Raw genomic sequence first — 20103 nt, forward strand, 5'->3', positions numbered from 1 at the left:
ACARACTGAAGCAGTGGAAGTTCCACAGGAACTTRAGAAAAARTTTCTTGACAGTGAGGGTGACAGAGCCCTGGAACAGGCTGCCCAGGGAGGTTGTGGAGTCTCCTTCTTTGGAGATCTTTAAAACCCACTTGGATGCAGCCCTGTGCCATATGCTCTAGGTGACCCTGTGTGTGTAGGAAGGTTGGACTAGATGACCTCTGAGGTCCCTTCCAACCTTAAGCATTCTGTGATTCTGTGATTTTAGCTTGCTAGCCTCCAAATAGCGGCAAAGTTCAGTGTTAGAGCTTAGGCTGCATGTTTCACGGTAGGAATCCTGTTGTGATATACAAAGTGTGACATTTCCAGCTCAGTGTTGCGTGGAAGAGAAATAAATGAGTTTCATATCTGCACAAGGGGTGTTATGAGGAGGTGGGGAGAGATATCCATGCAGATGTTGCACAGCCAGCTAATCTCAAACGCTGTGAATGCCTCGGTGGTGCTCTGCGGCTCTTGGAGCTCAGGATCATCTCCGAATGCAGCGGGTCTGGCCCGCGGTCCCCGCTCGGAGCCAAGAGAAACGGCGCCCACCGCTCGCCCCCGGCGCCCCGGGGCCGTCCCGGAGCCTCGTGGCCACGGGGAGCAGGCGGGACGGCTGCCCCGGGGCGAGGAGCGGCGCGCGGGAGGAGCGCCTGGCTGCGCTCCTATCTGGAGCGCGTTCCTCGCGGGGATCCCACGGAGAGCCGACTGCGATGTTTATTAACCACGTGAGCCGAAGCGCCAGGCTTGGCCGGCTCCAGCTGCTTTTAAGGATGGCAAAGAGCCGAGCGGTGCTGTGTTTTCCAAGAGGGCTGAGATTTCCTGCATGCACGTAGGCTGCCGTAGCCGTGCTGGCCCCGGGGAGCTGTGCCGCCCGTCCCGCTCGCGCAGATGCCAGGAGGGCTCTGGGATCTGCAGCGGGCGCCCAGAGCTCTTCCAGCCGCCCGCTTCGCTCGTGCTCGCCTGACCTCTTACCTGAGGTTTCCTTCCTCTGCCGCTACATCTGATGACTAACGGGGCTTTGAAGAGCAGCGCCTGTGATCTTCCTGCCTGCCCTTGCCGCCCGCCGCAGTCGGCAGGAGAGGTCGTGCAGATGGGAGCTGTGCACGTGCGGGCGGGCACGCGAGGAGCGGGGCCGGGAGGAGGCTCCGTCTGCTCCAGCTCCCCAGGCAGCAGTTCCCTCTCGTGCCTCTGGCCACGCTTCCCTTTAGGTTTTTATTTTCAGGTCGGACGTGATGCCTGGAAACCCTGTTTTGCTGATCAGGGAGGTAAAATCCCCCCCCATTCTTTGCTTGCACATCCTACCCTTTGGCTCCTTCCTCACTCTTCTTTGTTCCCTGTTATCTTTTGTTATAAGCAATCAGGATCCCTCCTTTCTTAGTCGAGTTTATTCTGGATTTTTTTTCCCCAAATCTCTTCACCCCAAGGTGTCCAGTTGCTCCTGCTTACCCTGCAAGGCTCAGCAGGGAATGGAGGTGCAGAGAGGCTCTCAGGGAGCCTGCCACAGATGCAGAGCTGGGTCCAGCCTTCCTATGGCCATGATAACCATCTAATTGCAAGGCTCTTTTTCCACTCATCCTCTTGATCAACCTCTCTCCCACCCAGCAGTTGGAGATCAGCTTGAGGACGGGCTATGCTGCAGAGGGGAGCAGGCATTGCCAACTCCAGCTGTTGGTTTGAGGGCTTGGCATTGATTTTAACTTATAGCTGAGCAGCAAATATCTGGATACAAGCTCTAGCACAGAGGAACAGGTCTTTCCCGCTTGGCACGGTGCCTCCCCGTTGGGCTGCAGGGCTCCCAGGCCCTGGGGAAGGAGGACAACGTGGGCAGCCAGGCAGGAGGCAGCAGGTTCTGCCTCTGCATCTCTCACCAAGTTGGATGCCAAGGCCTCGCTTGACCTCAGTATCCGCTGGCAAATCTGCCGTTCATCTCAAAGGGAGTCCAAGAAAGACTACACGAACCAGGTTGTCATTGGGTGGAGCTGGTGATGGCCAACCTGGGATGTGCAGATGCTTTGATCTCCTCTCCATCGTATCTCTGGTCTTCTCTTCCTTTGTGTCCATGTGGAGGGGCCCCAGCACTACCAGCTGGGAATTCCTGCCCTGGATTTTATTTCCAGCTCAAGGCTAGACCGCGTCCTGCCTCAGCAGGGGCACTTAGGGACTCTGGAAGCAGGACGAGGTACAGACAGGCACAGAGGGCCCCTGCCCGCGTGCACCCTCCCTCCTTTGGCAGTGGGTGTTTTGGCGGCTCTAGGTCTGCATGTGTCACCTGCATCCTTGTGTACAGGAGCAGGTGGTGGAGTTGTCCTCCAGGAGCTCATCCCACCCCTTTACGAAACTCTCACTACTTCTTTTTGGCACCCCATCGTGTTGATACCACAGCTTAGAGGAGATGCCATGGAAATGGATGTTGTCAGCTGCCTCATAACTTCATCAGGAACACTGTGCGAGTAAGAAGCAGTGAATATATAATTTCCTTTAGCATTTCACCTTTTGCCATTTTATAAGTTATCATTTCTTGTCAATGTTTGAAGAACTCCAGTTTATTGGTCTTTCCTCCACTTTACCATAATCCTTATTTCATTCACTATGTGTAGCGGCCCAGGGGAGGAGAAACCAGAATGGCAAGTGCTATTGGAAATGATGGCACATCCTGAACCCACACGATAGCACAGTGATAGCAAAGGAGGGGACGACAGAATGGAAATACCAGCCCCACTTCCACCACTGGTGAGCTGGTATTCACAGAGACTCCAGCTCTTCCTGGGCAGATGAAGCCTGTGCAGAGCTTGGCCTAACTTCAATGTCTGAAGTTGGGGTTATTTTCCCCCCACTTTCACTAAGCAGCAGTGTTTCCTTGCTTCACTTTTACTGCTCAATCCCACTTCCTCACCAAGTCCATCCTTTTGTATCTACCTTGTTGTGTTCTTCACTCTCAACCTCTTTGTGCACCCAGCTCACTCTTGCCTTGTCATCTCCAATGGGCCCATGGAAGAAAACCCTGTTCCTAAGTCCTGCCCATCCCTCTGCCAGTCTTCTCCAGCCTGGGGCAATGATACTTCTTCAGCATCCTGCAGGGCTGTATCCATGCTGGCGCATGTACGTCGGCCTGGTAGAGTCCCTAGGGTTATACCTGGGTGGGTAATGGCCAAGGTTGAGCTCTGTATCCTGCAATGTTCACACAACTTCTGTGCAGTCACACATCGGTCAGTCAGAGGATGGTGATGCCTGTCTGCCAGGTATCAGCTTTGGGCCAACACTTGTCCCACATGAACTGTGCACTGTCCCTTGCACCCCTTCAGGTTAGAGCTATGATGATCACTGCTAATTTCTATTACCATTCCCGTGAAGCCATCTGATCCCTCAGCTCTTTACACGCTACGTTAATCACATCCTGCGGGGGCAGAAAATATAAGCAGGGTAAGATTATGACAGGAGTAAATTAAAAGAGGCAGAGAAGCACACTGACGGGTCTTAAGATGTGGGAGGATAACTTTAATTGAGTTTTGCAAGGCTTTAGCCATGCAGTTAACAGGGGCCGCTGGTGGCCGTGCATGCTGCTCCGGGGAGCTCTGCCCTGGGCTCCCATGGGTTGGGATGCCGGTGGGTTGGGAGCTGCCACGGGTGCTTTGGCAGACTTGAGGATTTCTGACCCTTGAGGAGTGAAGAAAACAGATCTTGTTCTTGTGTGAAGGCGCTGGGCTACCCCTGCCCTGCGCGAGCGTCCCACGGAGCCGGCGCTGCGCTCCGAAATGTCCGCAGGGGGAAGCAATCCTTGGCCTGTTAGTTTCTACGGGGAAATAAAGCACACAGATGGCTGGAGCATCCTCTATCTCAAAGGCAGGAAAAGGATTCTCCAGGCGGGAGCGGGTGGCCAACAAATGCCCGGCGATTCAGGGAATGGGGGCGCGAACAAAGCGGCATCTGGCCTGGAGCAGCAAGGCCAGGCCAGCCGGGCGGGAAGCTCGCTCGGATGCGCGGGGAGCATCCCCAAAGAGCGGCTCCCGCGGGGCCCGCCGAGGCTGCTGACAGCACAGATCCTGGAGGAGGTCTGCAGGGTGGCCCCGGCTGACCCGCTGCGCCCGGCCGGACATGCGGCTACCTGACCAGAGCTAACTTTGGCTCAGGACGCAGCCGCTCCGGGAGGATGGAGCAGGGAGCGAGCGGCCCGGGGGGGAGGGAGAGGAAAGACAGCAGGAGACAGAAATGCAAACACGGCCCCACAGCCCTCGGGCAGGGGGAGGGGAGGAGGAAAAAGCAGGGTAAACCTGGCAGGATGGAGCAGGAAACCAGGCTGGAGCAAGGCAGGGCCGCGATGAGATAGTGCTTCCTGCCACAGGGCGGGAGGAGGGCAGGCACCCGAGCCCCCCGGGCTGGCGCTCACGGACGGAGCCCGCGCGGCTCTGCAGGGCCTCGCGCCTGCTCCGCCGCCGGCCCCTGCGCCTCGCTCAGCACGGCCACTGCAGGCCACGGTCCCCAGAGGGGCACGGTGACATCCGTGCAGCAGCGCGCACTGCAGGGTGGGCACAGCTCTCCACCGGCCCCTGCGGCTCACTCAGCACAGCCGCTGCAGGCAATAGTCCCCAGAGGGGCACGGTGACATCTGTGCAGCAGCGCGCACTGCAGAGAGGGCACAGCTCTCCACCGGCCCCTGCGGCTCGCTCAGCACGACCACTGCAGGCCATGGTCCCCAGAGGGGCACGGTGACATCTGTGCAGCAGCACACGCTGCAGGGTGGGCACAGCTCCCCGCTGGCCCTTGCAGCTCACTCAGCATGGCCACTGCAGGCAATAGTCCCCAGAAGGGCACGGTGACATCTGTGCAGCAGCACACGCTGCAGGGTGGGCACAGCTCCCCGCTGGCCCTTGCAGCTCACTCAGCATGGCCACTGCAGGCAATAGTCCCCAGAGGGGCACGGTGACATCCGTGTAGCAGCGCACGCTGCAGGGAGGGCACAGCTCTGTCCCTGCACGGACGGCTCTGTGCACGGTTCTGTCTCTCCAGGCACTGCCTGCTGCCACCTCCGTGTGCGGGAGCGGGCAGCACCGCTCCGCCTTGGCAGGGCACCCGGCGCTGCCGCGTCTGCTCCTCGCGGAGAGCGCGTCGGCGCGCGGCCGACAGCGGATGCCAGGCTTGGCTCCGGCTGCGCGGTGCCGGCACCAGGGCTGGCCGCGCTCCACCGCTTCCAGGCAGCTGCTTGCGCAACGCTCTCATTTAAATCCCTGCCTGGAGGCACCGAGGAGGTACCTGAAGGACACGAGCATGACTTTGCTGCACAGCACAGCTGGGCTTGGCAGCTGGGAAGGCATCGTATGGGCAGAGATCCGCCGTCCTGGCACCGGCTCTCGCGCTGGGCTGTGGTTCTGCCATGGGGATGTGGGACAAACCCACCAACACTGTGGTCAAAAGCAGCCACTGCTTTCATGCTCATCTGCTTCTGCCTGCTTGATGAGGCCACAGGAGTGAAAGGCCAAACGCTAAAGCAGCCCAAAGGGTTGTTCCCCATCAGTGCAGAGCGTTATGAGATTGTTGAACTTTGCTGGGGAGGAACAATTAATTAAAGTCTATGGGAGGCGAGACAGAGCTGCACGGTGCATGGATGGAGATTGGAACAGCCTTCAGCCTTTTGGGCTGAAATCATGTGGCTCTTGGTCCAGGTCAGTGGCTGCTGTGCTGTGTATTGCCCTGGGCCACAGGGAGCTGAGGGCACAGCCAGGGCAGAGCAGAAAGCCCAGCCTGCGGGGCTGCCCAGGGATTTCTGAGGCAGGTCCTAAGAAAACGGCATTTCTAACAGCCCTTGCTGCCCTTTACGCCTCCCTCATACGGGTTTTCTCAGTGGTGCACAACTGGGGCTTCTGTCCTCCATGTGTTGAATTTTCCACGGGTGTCTCAGTTGAAGCTGATGTACTGACCTGTTACAATTTTGGTGTTGGACATTAGGGGCAAGATACCCAATAGTGATGGTTCCTTTTAGGTTTCCTGTGTCTTGGCTGATAATTGCTGATCCCTTGTTCATCCCGAAAGAGGACAGCCCACCCCATTTGAAGCAAGGTGAAGGCTGATGCCTTGGGATTATCTTCACAAAACCATGACAGCAGAGAATCACTTGATTTGATGGCATTTAAGTGCCGAGATCATGGATGGAGATCTCAAGGTCCATAGGAGTAGTGTCTCTCTGTTGACTTTGTCTGCTTTCATCGAGGTCTCAGATAGTGTGTGTGTATAAACAGGACCGGCATCTGTTGGGTTTTTGATGGCCTAGGTTGGCAGAAATCATCCCCTTCTTAACCATCATGCCCCTCTTGACCTCCTGCCTCCACCCTTCCCTTTGCCTAGTCTGGTGGCTTTCACCGGACACAGTGCCCAGGAGGGACAGAAGACCAGGGCTGAGCCCCTGCCATGGGATGTGGGTGGGACAGAGGTGCCAGCTCCTCTCTGCAGACTTCCCTGGGGGACAGGGCACAGCGGGGCTGATTCTGTGCCGGGGAGCAGAGCCCCTATGATTAACCCCTTCTGGGATGGCGGGTGCCTCAAGCTGATGGACCCTGGGGAGCAGGACAGGGACCATCTCTAATGAGCCTCATAAAAGCTGCAGAAGAGACCTGCTTCCTTTGCACCTTATGCAAGTGCATAGTTTTTTTTTCCCTGGGATTTCCTGTTTTCTATTATTGTTAGTAATTTAACCATTCCTTGTTATTCCTTTACTCATTCCACTGCAGTTGCATCTCAGCCTGCTTCCCCCTGCCCGCAGAGCCCATTAGCACAGAGCCTGTCTCCCCCAGCCCCACGGGGAACGCAGGCTGCTCCCACCGCTGCCCTCGCAGCACCCCATGGCACAGGCTGCCAGGCAGATCCTGCTCCATTCCGGTGCAGATTCCCAGCGCGGTCCAGGGCTCACCCTGCCTGCTGTCAGGCTGGAGAGAAAACACCTGGCAGTTCATCCCCGTGACGGCAGCAGCCTGCCAGTCGCCCCGCAGCCTCGTGCCCTGCCAGCTCCCCCAGCCCTCGCGTGACGCTGGCGCCCTGCGCTCTGACCCAAGGCGGGATGCTGTGACGAGGAGGAGTCGCTCCGCGTGGGAACTGCAGCCCAGTACGTGGGAAGCTGGCCCAGCTTCGCCTCTGTCACGCGGACTTCCCGTACGTGCATGGGCTGCTGCCGACCGCGGGTTCCCCCGTGTCCGACCCCTGGGCAGTTATTTATTGCTGCTGCAGGGCAGGTGGGTAAGAGGCAGCTGGAACGGAGGGGGAAAGACTCACCCGTGTGCCCTGGGGCAGGGTGGAGCGGGCACGGGGGCCTTGCTGCAAAATGCCACTGGGCGGACAAGGCAGAGCAAGATGCCCTTCCCGTTGCCCCCATGCCAGCTATTCCCCTCCTCTGCAAGGAGAGAGTCACTCAGTTCCTGTCTCCCCTCTCCCTGGCAGGGAGGATTTTGGGGGTTCCTTCCTAGAGCTTGGGTCTGGGCAATGGGGACTCGGCGGTGAACCTGCCAGAAATCCTGTTTTCACAAAGCATTGTCCACATCTGGAGCTCCCGCCTCAGTTTATAGGCATGCTGGTCAACTAGGGGCTTTTGCCTGAGCTCAGCCTAGCAGAGACAGGGCTGTGGCAGGGTGAGGGCAGCTCTTTACTGGGGAATGAGGGTGCTCTTTCCTCCCTCCAGCCTGCTGTTTGCTGCAGCGCAGCACAGAGATGGACAGAGCAGGTCGTAGGCAGTGCTGGGAGCGCACAGCCTCATCCGAGACCACCCGTGGTAGCACCCACTGTGCAAAGGGGACATGAGGAGCTTTGCAGGGGGACAGGGACAGGCAGGGGAGATAGGGAAGAGGAGCCAGGCCAGCAGGGAGAGCTGGGACAACCAAGGCTGTGGGGTCACGCAGAGCGTGTCCTGGGCAGCAACGCTGGGGCTCAGGAACATATTGCCCCATGCACGTTACTGCATCTCCATCAGCCATTTGGGGGGCAGAATCAGGGCAGGATGGAGCGAGGAAGGCTGGAGAAAAGGGATCAGTCACGGGCAATGAGGAGGAGATCTGCAGCGGTGAGACGAGAGAACCAGACTAGGAAAAGGCCTAGGGGGAAACCTGGAATCCAGCTTCCGCTCCCTCATCCCATCCATCCCGCTCTGTTTATTTTAATATCCCACCCAACTGTTTATTTTAATATCCCACCAGACCCTCTGGAAAGCCACCTTGAGAAACCCCAGTGCAACGAGGTTGCCACATGCCTATGTCATTACAGCAATGCGCTGTCCGTGTGCACACGATTTGGGGCACATAGGGATGTTTGTGCTGCCGTGGCCAACCTTCCTCCTCCTTGGACATTCCTCATGCCCGTGGGAATGCGCTCAGGAAAGCTGGCTCTGCTCAGAGGGCCAAGGAGATAAAGCATCGCCTCAGGTGATGGAGGAGGGACTCAGGGTGCCTCGGAGCTCTTGAGACGTCTCCCTCACACTGAGGTTTGCCGGAGACGCAGATTGTCTGCGTGTTGGTTAGTGGAAATATGAGAGCCACATCCAGCTTCAAGGCTGGAGCAATGGGGCCGGGCCCGGAGTCCACTCACCCTCATACCCGCACAGAGAGGGAGTAAAGGGTTGGCTCCATGGAGCGGGAAGATGGGGGCTGCGTTCCGGCATGCCGGCTGGCTCCGCGGCGGGCACAGGCACGGGCAGGAGCGCACGGGCGTCCCCAGCTCCGCGCCGCCCTTCGGCAGGAGCGCTCGTCCCTCTTCCTGTTGCGCCGGCGGAGGCCGGGGACAGGATGCATCTGCAGGATCCCACAACCTGCATGGCCGGGCTCGCTCTTTCTTCCCCTCCGTGCCCCCACCAGCACTGATGGTGAGCGGCACATGCAGGGAGGCCGGGGGCACTTCTGCAGCCATCCTGGGCCTCCCATTTTTTTTCTAATAAGCACTGCAGCATTTGGGGGGGATTTTACTAAAAACTCATCAGGTTTATTTCCTCAGCCACCAAGTATGGATTTCATGGGACACACACACACCAGTGGCTCTCTCCCGGTGGCTCCAGGAAGCCGGGGTGCTCCTGCTCCCCTCATCCCGTTCCCGCTCCCCCTTTTCCGCCCGCCCGGCGCCACCATCCTTGCGCGCCCGGCGGCTCCGCGCGGGGCTGCGGGCCTGGAGCAGATGACGAAGACCTGTTTGTTTAATTACAGCCCGCTCTATTGTTGTTGACTCATTGTTTACGAGTGGGTGGAAGCGGCCCCGTCTCCAGGAGGGGCCCGCGGCGGCGGCACGACATGGCCGCCATGGCGGCGTGCGGCCTGCACGCCCACACTGGGGCGGCCCCACGGCACCAGCACAAGGGTGGCCACAGTGAGGAAAACCTGGCCGGCAGGGAGAGGAAAAGGGTGGTGGGATGTGAAGGATGTCAGCGGGACAGGGCCACAAGCGGGGAAGGTCTCCCTGGCATGGCTACACTCTGGGAAGGCTCGGAGACCCGCTGCTTTCCAGCCACTGCTGTCAAGGAGAGACATGAATAAGGTGCTTCTCCTGCCAGGTCTTGTGAAGCCTGGGGAAACACAACGTCCTTGAGACCTCACCCTCTCCCACAGATTTTTTTGAAATTGATAAATAGGTTTAAATGTTGTGAAGGAAGGAGACACATGCGTACGCGCTGTGCAGCTGCAAAAAACATACGTAATTCCTTAGAAATATCAAGCTAGGAACATATGTCTGCATTCTTTTCTTCCTTAGCATTTAGCATCTACCTGAGTCACATTTTCACATTTCAGATTTCTTTTTTTCTGTTTCTGGTTACTGTGCTTGCTTGTTTTTGCAGTCACCGTGGCTGCTCATTTTAATTATCTCATGTCTCCAGAAGCTGGAGTTTTGAGATAAAGATCATGCAATAACGCCAGGCAGCAACGCTGCTAATGAAAAACAACGGGTACGTCCCTGAGAGCAACCAGTACTTCGAGATGTTTTGCCCATGAGGATCCCACTTAGAGCACGTCTCGTGCTGGAGATACAGGCACACCAGAAGTGGGACTCTCCCAGACAAAAGCTGGAAGAAGAGATGAATGATAATGTTTTTATCTGGCAGTTTTGTGAGTCTGGGTAGTTTCACTCCAGGCATTCGTGTCCAGCAGCGGTGCGACAGGAAGGGCGTTGCTGTTAGCCCCTAGGGTTGGATCCTCTTTGGGCGACTGTCCGTACCTGAGAGCATCCAACTGTTGGACTCTCAGTCAACATGAGTCTGCTGGCTCCTGAGAGTGTCTCTGCACAAATGCAAGAGTTCTGTGTTTGTGCTACCTGCGCGGATGGATTTTTGTTGTCCTGATTGCAGCAAAACTGTATATGTGCAGAGGAATCTCCAGCCAGACTCTCCCCTGATTGCAGATAAGATCTTCTCAGAGCCGTAGTGCGAATAAGCTCAACCTGAGCCGCTTGGTGAGGAATGGCCGCATCTGGAGTTCCTGATATCTAGTCTTCCACCTTTTTTCTTTTTTTCTCTCCTGGTAGAAAAATATGTACTAGTTCATCCATCTGGCCCCCAGGGCCTGTCTGGCCCCAGCCCCACAATCTATGCTGAAGAGCTGCTTGCTAAAGCCAGAAGGGCTGCAAATGAGTCACTTTTGTCCCAGTGAGTCAGCGTCAAACCAACTTGCAGGAGCAGACTCCTGCAGCACTTTTACAAGATGTTTCCTTCAGCAGGCTTTGCCCTCCTTGGGGCTCGAGGTGCCCAACTAGCTCAGCCCACAACAGTGGGTCCAGACTAGCAGGTGTCGGCATCATCCCCTCTCTTCTTCCTCTCTGCAGATCTGGTGAGCAGCTATTCCATGACCCCCCCTACTCTTAGCATCACCGAGGAGGAGCACATCATCAACTCTGGGGACACGCTAAGCATCACCTGCAGGTAAGGCACCAGCCAGGGTAGCTCTGCCCAAACTGCTTTTACCTGGTAAGTGTTGAAGGACTGGGCAAGGAGAGCCCATCAGGAGAGACCTTGGCTCCAGGACAGCTGCAAATTAGCATGCCTGGCTACAAAACTACCACATTAGCTGAGTGTGGATTCAGCTAATTAATTAATTGGAAAAGAAGCTGGAAAAGTCCCTGAGGAGATGGTGATAACTGCTGCTGAAGTCTTATAGGCAGAAAGAAGAGGAAGAAATACTTGTCTGAGCTGGCAGGTTCCCTGTAAATTTTTTAGGGGTGGTTGGTTCCTTAAGTCTCCTTGTCCTTCTCTTGCACTGTTTGTTCTCACCTCATCAGGGGCTGCTAATGCCACAATTCTGGTTTGTCAATCTGGCTGGTCATTGGGGATGTGGAGAAATAGTGATGAGAGAAGGTAAGGATGCAGGTAGTGTTGGCTGTCAAGGGCTGAGGGGTTTTCTCAGAAGCTGGAATTTAACACTCTGCTTTGTACAAATAGCAGGGAGCTGAAACCTCAGCTAGGTCTGGTCAATAACTCTGTGAGAGCAGCTAGGAATCACCTCCATTTTTGGAGATTGGGGGTCTGAGAAGACAGTGTCTAAACTGATTCGTAAAACCACGTGCCCCACCTGGGATGTGTCCTCTGTGGTACCCCCAATCTCAGAAAGGAAAAAAAAAGCAAACTAGGGAATTGCTTTCCTGATAAATCTAGAGTTTTCCTCCAGAAATTGAAAGTGAATCCATGCCTAGGATCTGAGTTCCAGTATGTAGTTGGGGTGAATACTGCAACAGGCGCCTCAGGTGGCTATTTTTCAGTGTTGTAAATAGCATGAAGTAACAATTGCAAACACTTGGTTGGCACTGGATTTGTATCTTGACCTAAACCTGCTTAGTTTTTCTTGGAATGGATTGCATTGCTCGCACTCTGTGAATCCGTTTGTAGCCAGGGAATAAGAATACAGAAAATGTTGTTGATGGCTGTGCTGAACTGATTTCAATTGGTCTTGGAAGCAAAACAGTTGTGAGCTTGCTCATGTGGCGAAGAGCTATGGTGTGTGCAATGCCCCAAGAAATGCATGAGCCAGAGAACTCTGGTCAGTCCCATAGCTGCTGCAGGAGCACAGAGGAAGAGGAGGATGGAGTTCAGGGACTCCAGGGCTCTGCTGTGGCCATTCCCTCTGCAGAGGGATACAGGATGCTCACTGATAATATCTCGGTAGCAGAGACATTCAGCAGAATTACCCTGAACAGGTTGTCAATCACACCCCAACCTTTCGTAGTAGTGGCTCAAGGGGTGACAAGAGAAGTGGTTTAAAGTGTACAGGAGAGGTCTGTGCTGCCTGTTCCTGCCCTGCACGGGCAGTGGAGGTGCCTGCTTCCCCAGACCACCTGGCAGCAGTTTCCATGTTCCTGCCACAGAGCCACGGTTCATCTTTCAGGTTGTGTAGGTTGGCATCCGTACAGCATGCCAGCATGGATGTGGGAGAGGTGAAGGTGCAACATCTGGACCCAAGACTCCCAGATGCTTTGTAGAGAGAACTTGCCAGCTAACGAACAGCAAGGCTGTCTGTAAACACCCCTACAGCCCCTGAAACCTCCTTGAGGTTGTGGTGCTCTGTCTATGTGCTGTCCACTGTACCCTGCTATCCCAGATGTGCTTCTCTGTAGTTGTCCAGTGTCCTTCGGACCACACACAGCTGGCCAAGTGCCTCTGGAGTGTCTTCTCAGCACCTCTGGCAGGGCTCAGAGGTTTCTCCTTCTCTCTCTATGCTCTGAAGCTTGTGTTTCTCTAATGTATTGAGGAGAGGATTTTGCCCTGGAGACCCTATTACTTCATCTGAACAAAAGTAAATTTTTTTCTGGTCCCTGGATCTCTGATTACACCCAGCTGCATCTCCATCCTCTTCTCTGGACCATGGCCCACCCTGGGAAGACCTGGCTTGAGTTGATGGGAGCTGAAGGGAAAAACATGCAGACCACCAAGAGAAAAGGCATAGGAGAGGTGGTGGGGCAGGGCAGGGCAGATTTGACTGTGAAATCAAATCCAGGGGCTAGGACTCCTTGCTGAGCATCGTGTTGGAGGTGGCTTCAGTTCAACCCTGCTCTTCCCTTGAGAACGATGTCCTCTGGCTGCTCTTCGAGCTGCCCTGGAGCCAGTAGTGCAGAGCTGCTTGAAGCAGAACTGCAGCAGGAAGCTGAGCCCCAACCCCACCACGTGAGACTCCCTGGGGACCTTTCGAGCTTCACTCACCAAGTGTGGGTCTCCCACAGGTGGCTGCCCTTGGGCTCCCCGTCAGCCAGGCCTGGGTCTCCCACATCTGCAGCCCTGCAGCCCCTCTTGCTCTGCTGACCAGCCAGCCTTGTTGGTGACCGGAGCCCAGGCCAGATCATGGGACAGGGGCTGCTTCTGGCACAGGGGAGCTGAGTGTGATGAAGGGAGAGCCAAAGACGTAGCACAGGCACAAGGAGCCACCCAACACTGGCTCTCTTCTCTTGCAACTGGCTGGGCCTCCTGGCATTTTCCTCTGTCATCTGAAATATTGAGCCCTTGAGAGTTCCAGACAGGGACTTATATAAAACATTACCCAAAAGAAGGATCAGGCTGGGGCTGACTGGGAGCCAGAATGATGTTTTGATCCAAGTGTGTAGCAGAAGATTGGGAGGGGGCTGATGCCCCCATGGACAGTGCATCTTTTATTAGCTTCTCTTCCCCAAAAGGAAGGAAAGAATATTGTGAATCTCTGCATTCATGCCCTCGCAGCCTGCACCACAGGGGAAGTGGGAGCTTGTGCTGTTCTGGCTCATGAATATTGGAGCAGAGCCCACATGAGCTGCCTGCAAAACAGCAAAAACCTCTGGAGAGGAGGATGTGGTCCCGGCTGTGCCAGCCAGGCCCCTGTCACCCTGTCCCGCAGGTGCCAGGCACTCAGGTGAAGAGGCAAGCGGCATCCAGCCGTGGCATATGGGAAGGAGAGGGCAAGGTTGTCCTCTGCTGCTTGGTGGCTTGTTAACAGCGCTGATTTGCAGATGCTTGCGGCTGCACAAACCTTGCTCTGGCTGAAAGGAAGTATTTGACCCTGGATCCCTCTTGGCTGCCGAGGAGGAAATGAGTGTCGCAGATTGGCCGAAAGAACTGAAGGACATGGCAATGCCCCCGCACGGCTGCGCCAGGGACACACCACAGTGCCCGCCACGCTTTCCTAGGCCATGTGTGACTCCTCCAAACATCCTTCTGGTCCTGGGGAGGGAGCTGTCGTATCCCAGCAAGCCATAAAGCTAGGGATAGCTTTGCCCATCGTGTTGTGCTTGGGAGCTTCAAAGAGGATAGGAGAAAGGTGGTGCCAGTTGCCCTGTCACCAATAAAGAGCATCCGTCCTGAAAAGCTTTAGGAAAACAGCTGTGCAGAAGCCTACGGTGCATCTGTTTCCATTTGGCATCAGCAGTCTCCACTGCCCAGCAAAACACTACCCCTGAGCTGAAGGAAAACAACTTGGGAACGGATCTCAAAGGTGACAGACATGAGGAAGGGAACCACCCAAAACTGCTGTCTGGACCTTTTCCCAAACCCAGAGGAACGTGGAGTTAAATCCAAGCAAGCCTGGCCTGCTTTCATCCCTGTCCTCTTCTGGTGCCCTTAACACACCCATTGCACTCATTTAGACCCAGCTCTCACTGGGACACCTCCTGTGTCCCGCTGAATTGGGTTGAGCACCGCGTGATGCAGGGAACGCCTTCACTTCGAGCGACCCCGGGGCTGGTCGTCAGGCCTGTTTATGTTGGCCCATCTCTGGGCTGTGTTTATATAAATACGTGTCACTCGGCTCCTGCTAGCCTTGATGCTTAGTAAAACAAGCGGATCTGATAATGCGTGAAAATCCCAGCGGGTAAACAAACAGAAAGCAGAAACGCCGGGGACTTGTGCAGTTACCCTGTTCCACAGGGAACACAGAAGTGCCCGCACGAATGCGAGGGGCTCTGGGGCTCCCCTGTGCCATCGGGGCCCTTGTCTCTGGCAGCAAAGGCTGCACCTACGCAGCGGGGTTGTGGGCACAGCAGGAAAGAGCATGAGTGGGATCAGTCTGGCGGTGAGATTTATTATTCCTTTCCCTGTACATGCACGGGTTGGGAGCAGCGCAAAATCCAAGTCCCATTTTTATTAAAGCTTGTGAGACTCTGATCCTTTGCAGAAGCCCCCTATGACTCATGGAGACAAGCAGCCAGCGCTGCTCTTCCAGCGCTGCCGCGGGCACTGGCGGGGCTCTAGGGGCATGCAGGCATTCGAGCCGGGTCGGAGGGACCGCGTGGCTGTGCCGGGGCACCCCGCACCCCTGCAGAGCCTTTGCAGCCCGTGACACAGTGGCAGCAGTTGCCATGTCCGAGCTCATCTGCACGAGCTTGGAGGGCAGCGAAGCCTGCAGGAAGGCAGATCGTCTGCTGCAGGCAAACAAAGGGGCACGTCCTCCCCCCGCGCTGGGACAGAAATCCTGCGCTCGCTGCCTCCGAGCCCATCTTCCATTGTGCCCTCGGATGGCACCTTATCTCACTTCCTCCCTGCTGTCCCCAGCTATCGGTGACTGCCACGGCCTGGCTGCACTTTAAAGCATCCGCCCGCCGAGCTGCACTGGCAGTTCCCTGCCAGGAATACATGTGGATTCCCTGCTTGCATAAGGGATGAATCCAGAATCTCCCAGAAGAACAAGCAGTGCTGACAAAGGTCCATTTTTGCTCTTAGAGCTGTTTCTTGTGACATTTTTTTTTCCCAATTTTTTTTTCCACATTCTTAAGTGACTTTCAGCTACACTGGCAAACTTTCGAGCATGGACTAGGCCTTTCTCTAAAAAAGGGCTCCGATTTCACAGGGGGAAACTTTCAGGATGAGATAAAAGCTTGTTTTGTTTGTAGTAAACAAATGCAATTATTCCAAGCTATGCTAGAGCACCTGTGTGTGCCTACAGGTGCATAGGCAAGTCTCCATCCCTGGAGACCCTTGGCTGGGTATGAATGCACACGTGCATGTCCTATCTGGGGGGTTCTTGCAGTTCCTGGGCTCTTCTTTTGCTCTTTGGCCCTGCTGCACATGACGTTGGTGACCAGGCTTTGCAGTCACCCTCTGCCAAAGGGCTGCATGCAGCTCAGCAGCGATGGGAGCGTGCGGCAGCCCGGGACAGGTGGATGTTCTGCTGCAGCAGGGAAGGAAATGCAGCTGGACCAAAAGCAGTCAACTTGCACAGCTCCCTCTTGCTTTCTCCTTGCTCTCCTTTGACCCTGTCCTGCTTTTCTCTCTTCTCTCCAGTCCACTCTCATTCTCCATCCCACTCCACTCATCACACCCAGAAGCAGCAGCTGCATGGAGCCAAGGGAATTTGTTGCATCCATGTGCTTGTTTAATAACTACAAACCTCTTTAATAATGAGAGGGAATAGAGAATAAATGGATCCTTTTCCTCTTGGTCATGGGAGTCATGGGAGAGGGAGAGCTGCCCTTGAGCAGAGCGCTGTCTTACAGCCCAGCATTCCCTTGGCTGCAATGGGGATGAGCCCTCTACATGCAGAGCTCGTGGAGGGCCCATCAGCTCCCCAGCATCCCGGGCAGACCATGGCTAACTCTTCCCATTCCTTTGTCTAGAGGCCAGCACCCCTTGGAGTGGTCGTGGCCGGGGGGCAAGGTGGACCCTGCTGGGAAGGAGAAGGAGGCTGAACCCACAGCCCCCGGCGGCGGCCGGGCGATCCGCGAGGACGACTGCGAGGGCACGGGCACGAAGCCCTACTGCAAAGTGCTGGTGCTCACGGAGAGCCAGGCGAATGACACGGGCTCCTACCGCTGCTCCTACAAGTACATTGATGCCAAAATCGAGGGCACCACGGCGGCCAGCGCCTACGTGTTTGTCAGAGGTAAGAGCCAGGTGGTGCTCAGGGCAGCCCAGCACCAGCATAAAGTCGGGAAGATTAAAAATTCCAACGTGCCCCCAGCTTGCCAGGGCAGCAGGGCACGGTCAAGCCGGCAAGGGCCAGCTTTCCATGCTGCAGGGGAATAAATATCCATGTTTTTCTGAGGGATTGCAGCAGCGTCCGTGATTCATTTACCTCCTGGCCTGGGGACATTACTCCAGCCAGGCTGGAATGCAGGAATTTAAGGAGCAAGAGACGGGTTTTGGAGACACTCGACTGCTAAAAAAAAAACACAAGAATTAGTCTCTGGGGCTCTCAGAGGTGCTGGTGGAAGAGTGGAGATAGCGACAAAAATATTCCATAAAGTGCTGGACCGAGAGAGGGGCAGCACTAGGAGCCCTGTTTTTGAGTAAATGGCCTGGCTGCCAGCCCTGCAGCCTGGACCTCGGCTCAGCTGCAGGGGTGATGCTCCATTCCCTGCATCCCGGGGGCTCCTTGTCCACCTTCTCCCCTGCCTGCTGCACAGCTAGAGGTTTGCTGGAGCAAGACAAACGAGCGCTGTCCCCTGGAAGCAGTTGCCTGAGCTATTTCTCTTTCCACTGCCATTTATTGGTGCTGTTGTCACAAGCCAGGCAGGTCATGACATACAAGGCACATTTTTCAGCAGCCCCAGGGCATAGCAGAATTTGCCTCTGCAACTATGCAGAGAAAAATGCAGAGGCAAATCACAAAAAATGGGCAGCTGCTGGCAAAAAATAAGTGGGGTTTGTGGTTGGTTGGGCAATTGCCTCATCTTCCCGTGGACTCTGTTGTCCATCAGTAAACCTGGTCAGAGCTTCCCTGCATGTCAGGCATGTCATGAGGATATGGTCATGCACCCATTGGAGATGGGTGCTCAGACACTGCTCTTGAAAGCTGAATGAGGATGGAGGCAGAGCAGAAAATGAGTGCCACCCACATGCAGGGTGTGCTTTTGGAAGAGACTGATTTGTCTGTGGATGTGGATTTCCTTTTCGTTTATTTATTTAATTTCAGCCTTCAAATCTCCCAGAACAGTGCAATGCAGCAAGCAGTGTTTTCTCTGTCCCCTTGGCCACCTTCTCTCACCCCTGGCCTCATGTGCAGCTCGCTAATGGCTCTGCTGTTTACAATGGCAGGAAGGGCGCACATGCGGTGTAGCTTTTGGGCAATAAATCTCACACTCGCGGGGCGCGTAGCACTCGCAGGGCTTGTGGACAGCGTGTGTGCAACAGATCCAGCCAACACCTCGCAGCACTGCAGTGCACAGGCAGTCTGTGTTCACACTGATTCCAAGCAGGCTGTGCCCTCTTACAGCTATCAAACATCCAGGAAACCACAGGATCCGCCGGGATAGGCTTTACAGGCAAGAGAAGGGAAATATCCAGGGAAACCCGGGCATATGTTAACCATAGCCATTGCAGGACCTCCTGCTAAAGCCCTGCCTGTTCCTGCTGAGCTGCGCTGCAGTGTGAAGCTGTCCCTGGAGAGCTTGGGAGGGCTGATGTAAGTGTCGGGGATGTTCGGAGACAGCCTGATCAGACCACAGATTTAGCCATCAACCTCATTTCTCATGTTAAGAGCTTGGTGGAATTGCCAGGAACAACATATTTGGACTTGGCTGGAAAAATGGGTTCCTCTGTGTTTTACCTGCAGCTCAGCTCTGAGCTGAACTCTCCACTCACATCTTATTTCCTATGTCTGTGGTTAGGTGTGTGTTTTATTACCTCTGCAGACAGCCCTGTAAACACACAGAATGCCTCGTCCGGGAGGAATAGGATATGTACATCCCCCATCTCATAAGTCTTAGCATATATTAATGAAGAAGAAGCTAAATTATTCCCACCCGGCCCATTAAAAGAGCCTTACAGAAAATATTCGCTGTGGTCAGAGCGGGGAGTTAGTGCATGAATCACAAGCTCATTGGCAGCATGACCTGCCCAGTAAATCAGTTAGCTCTTGGCTGCCAGCTGAGCCTGGAGGGGACCTCATGGTCTCTCACCTCTGGCAGTTGTGTCCCCTCCCTTTCACGTGCCCAAGGCTCAGAGAAAGAAAGAGGAATGTGTTTATACTCAGAAACATATTCGCAATTTCAGAGCATAGCAATCCTGTGGCAATGAAAAGCCACAGAAAATAAAGATAAGGCTTCTCTAGGGAGTCCATATTTTCATGGACAGCTGACCAACATGTTCATTATACATGGCTTTTTTCCCACTTAAGCTGTAGAAAAAAAAAGCACTTGGCCCAGGGTAGGTCTTTGCATCGTGACTATGATTGAAGCAACAGCTTTACATAGCAAAAATTGAAGGAATTCTCTTATGCACTTAACACCGTGAGCACTAGGTCACATTGTGTTGAGTCCAAAGTGTTTTGAATAGCAAGATTCCCAAATGGGGATCATTACTACTATTATCTTTAAGTCAGCATCTTAGATAGGCAGCTTTATGGTTTGGGTAGTAGAGGAAAAGACTGGACAACTGTTCCTCCTCCTTCCACAATCCCTTGAAAGCAATAGTTTGACTGTAATCCAGTTGAGTAAAGAACAGCTATTAAGATGCTGGGATCATTAAGATCTCCCCCAGCAGTCCCACATCTCCCAGATGGGGCAGGGGCTCATCACCCTTTTATGGAGCTCCCTCAGCTGGGGACAGTTCCCATAAACGAAGTCAATCACAGCCATATACTGGCTAGATGTTTCTAAGGATGTTCCTATTACTGAGGAAGGAGGCTGGCAGCAGTGGGCATTGGGGACACTAGGGACCAGTCTTGATGTAGAGCACCCATGTGTCCCCACAGAAGTGGGCAAACAGGGCACAGCATTTCTGAAGAAATTGCCTAGCAGTGACGTGCTGCCAGGGAAGCCCACGTGGCCCTGCCATTTGCTGTCTCTTCTTCCAATTTTGTTCCTCGTCCCCATTAGTCAATGTTGGCAGCTGCTCCTTTGTGCCTGGGGGGCTTTCCATGTTCACCTGTGTCCAAGGAGTAGAGGAAAAACCTTGAAACTGAACTGAAATACTAATTTTGAAGAAAAGCATTGCCAAGCAGGCAGGTAAGCTCAGGCCTCAGCAGCAGCTGACACGAGGGGCTTAAAGACAAGCTTCACCCAGCCTGGCTGCTGACCACAAGTGGGGAGAGAAGTAGGTTCTGTGTCTGGCTCTCACCCTTTCAGTGGGAAAATACTTGGAAAGGGTCTCCCTGCTGCCCTGCTAGCTCGGCAGCTCTCTGGGGCCAGCTTATCTCTGTACTTTATCTGAACGGTGCCCAGCATGATGGGTCAGGGCTGTTGGCT

The 20103-nt window shown here is 54.9% G+C and overlaps 1 protein-coding gene across 1 annotated transcript in view; it reads left to right on the forward strand.

The window, feature by feature from the left end:
• Positions 1-9281: 9281 nt before the first annotated feature.
• FLT4 (fms related tyrosine kinase 4) overlaps positions 9282-20103 on the forward strand; it is a 33291-nt gene continuing 22469 nt past the window's right edge. The window contains exons 1-3 of the mRNA XM_026047542.1: positions 9282-9348; positions 10795-10891; positions 16534-16799. Coding sequence (XP_025903327.1) covers positions 9282-9348; positions 10795-10891; positions 16534-16799 — 430 coding nt within the window. The remainder of the gene's footprint in view (positions 9349-10794; positions 10892-16533; positions 16800-20103) is intronic.

The sequence above is a fragment of the Nothoprocta perdicaria genome, unplaced genomic scaffold (assembly GCF_003342845.1).
Source record: "Nothoprocta perdicaria isolate Ctin4 unplaced genomic scaffold, notPer1 scaffold_5, whole genome shotgun sequence".
Classification (NCBI taxonomy): domain Eukaryota; kingdom Metazoa; phylum Chordata; class Aves; order Tinamiformes; family Tinamidae; genus Nothoprocta; species Nothoprocta perdicaria.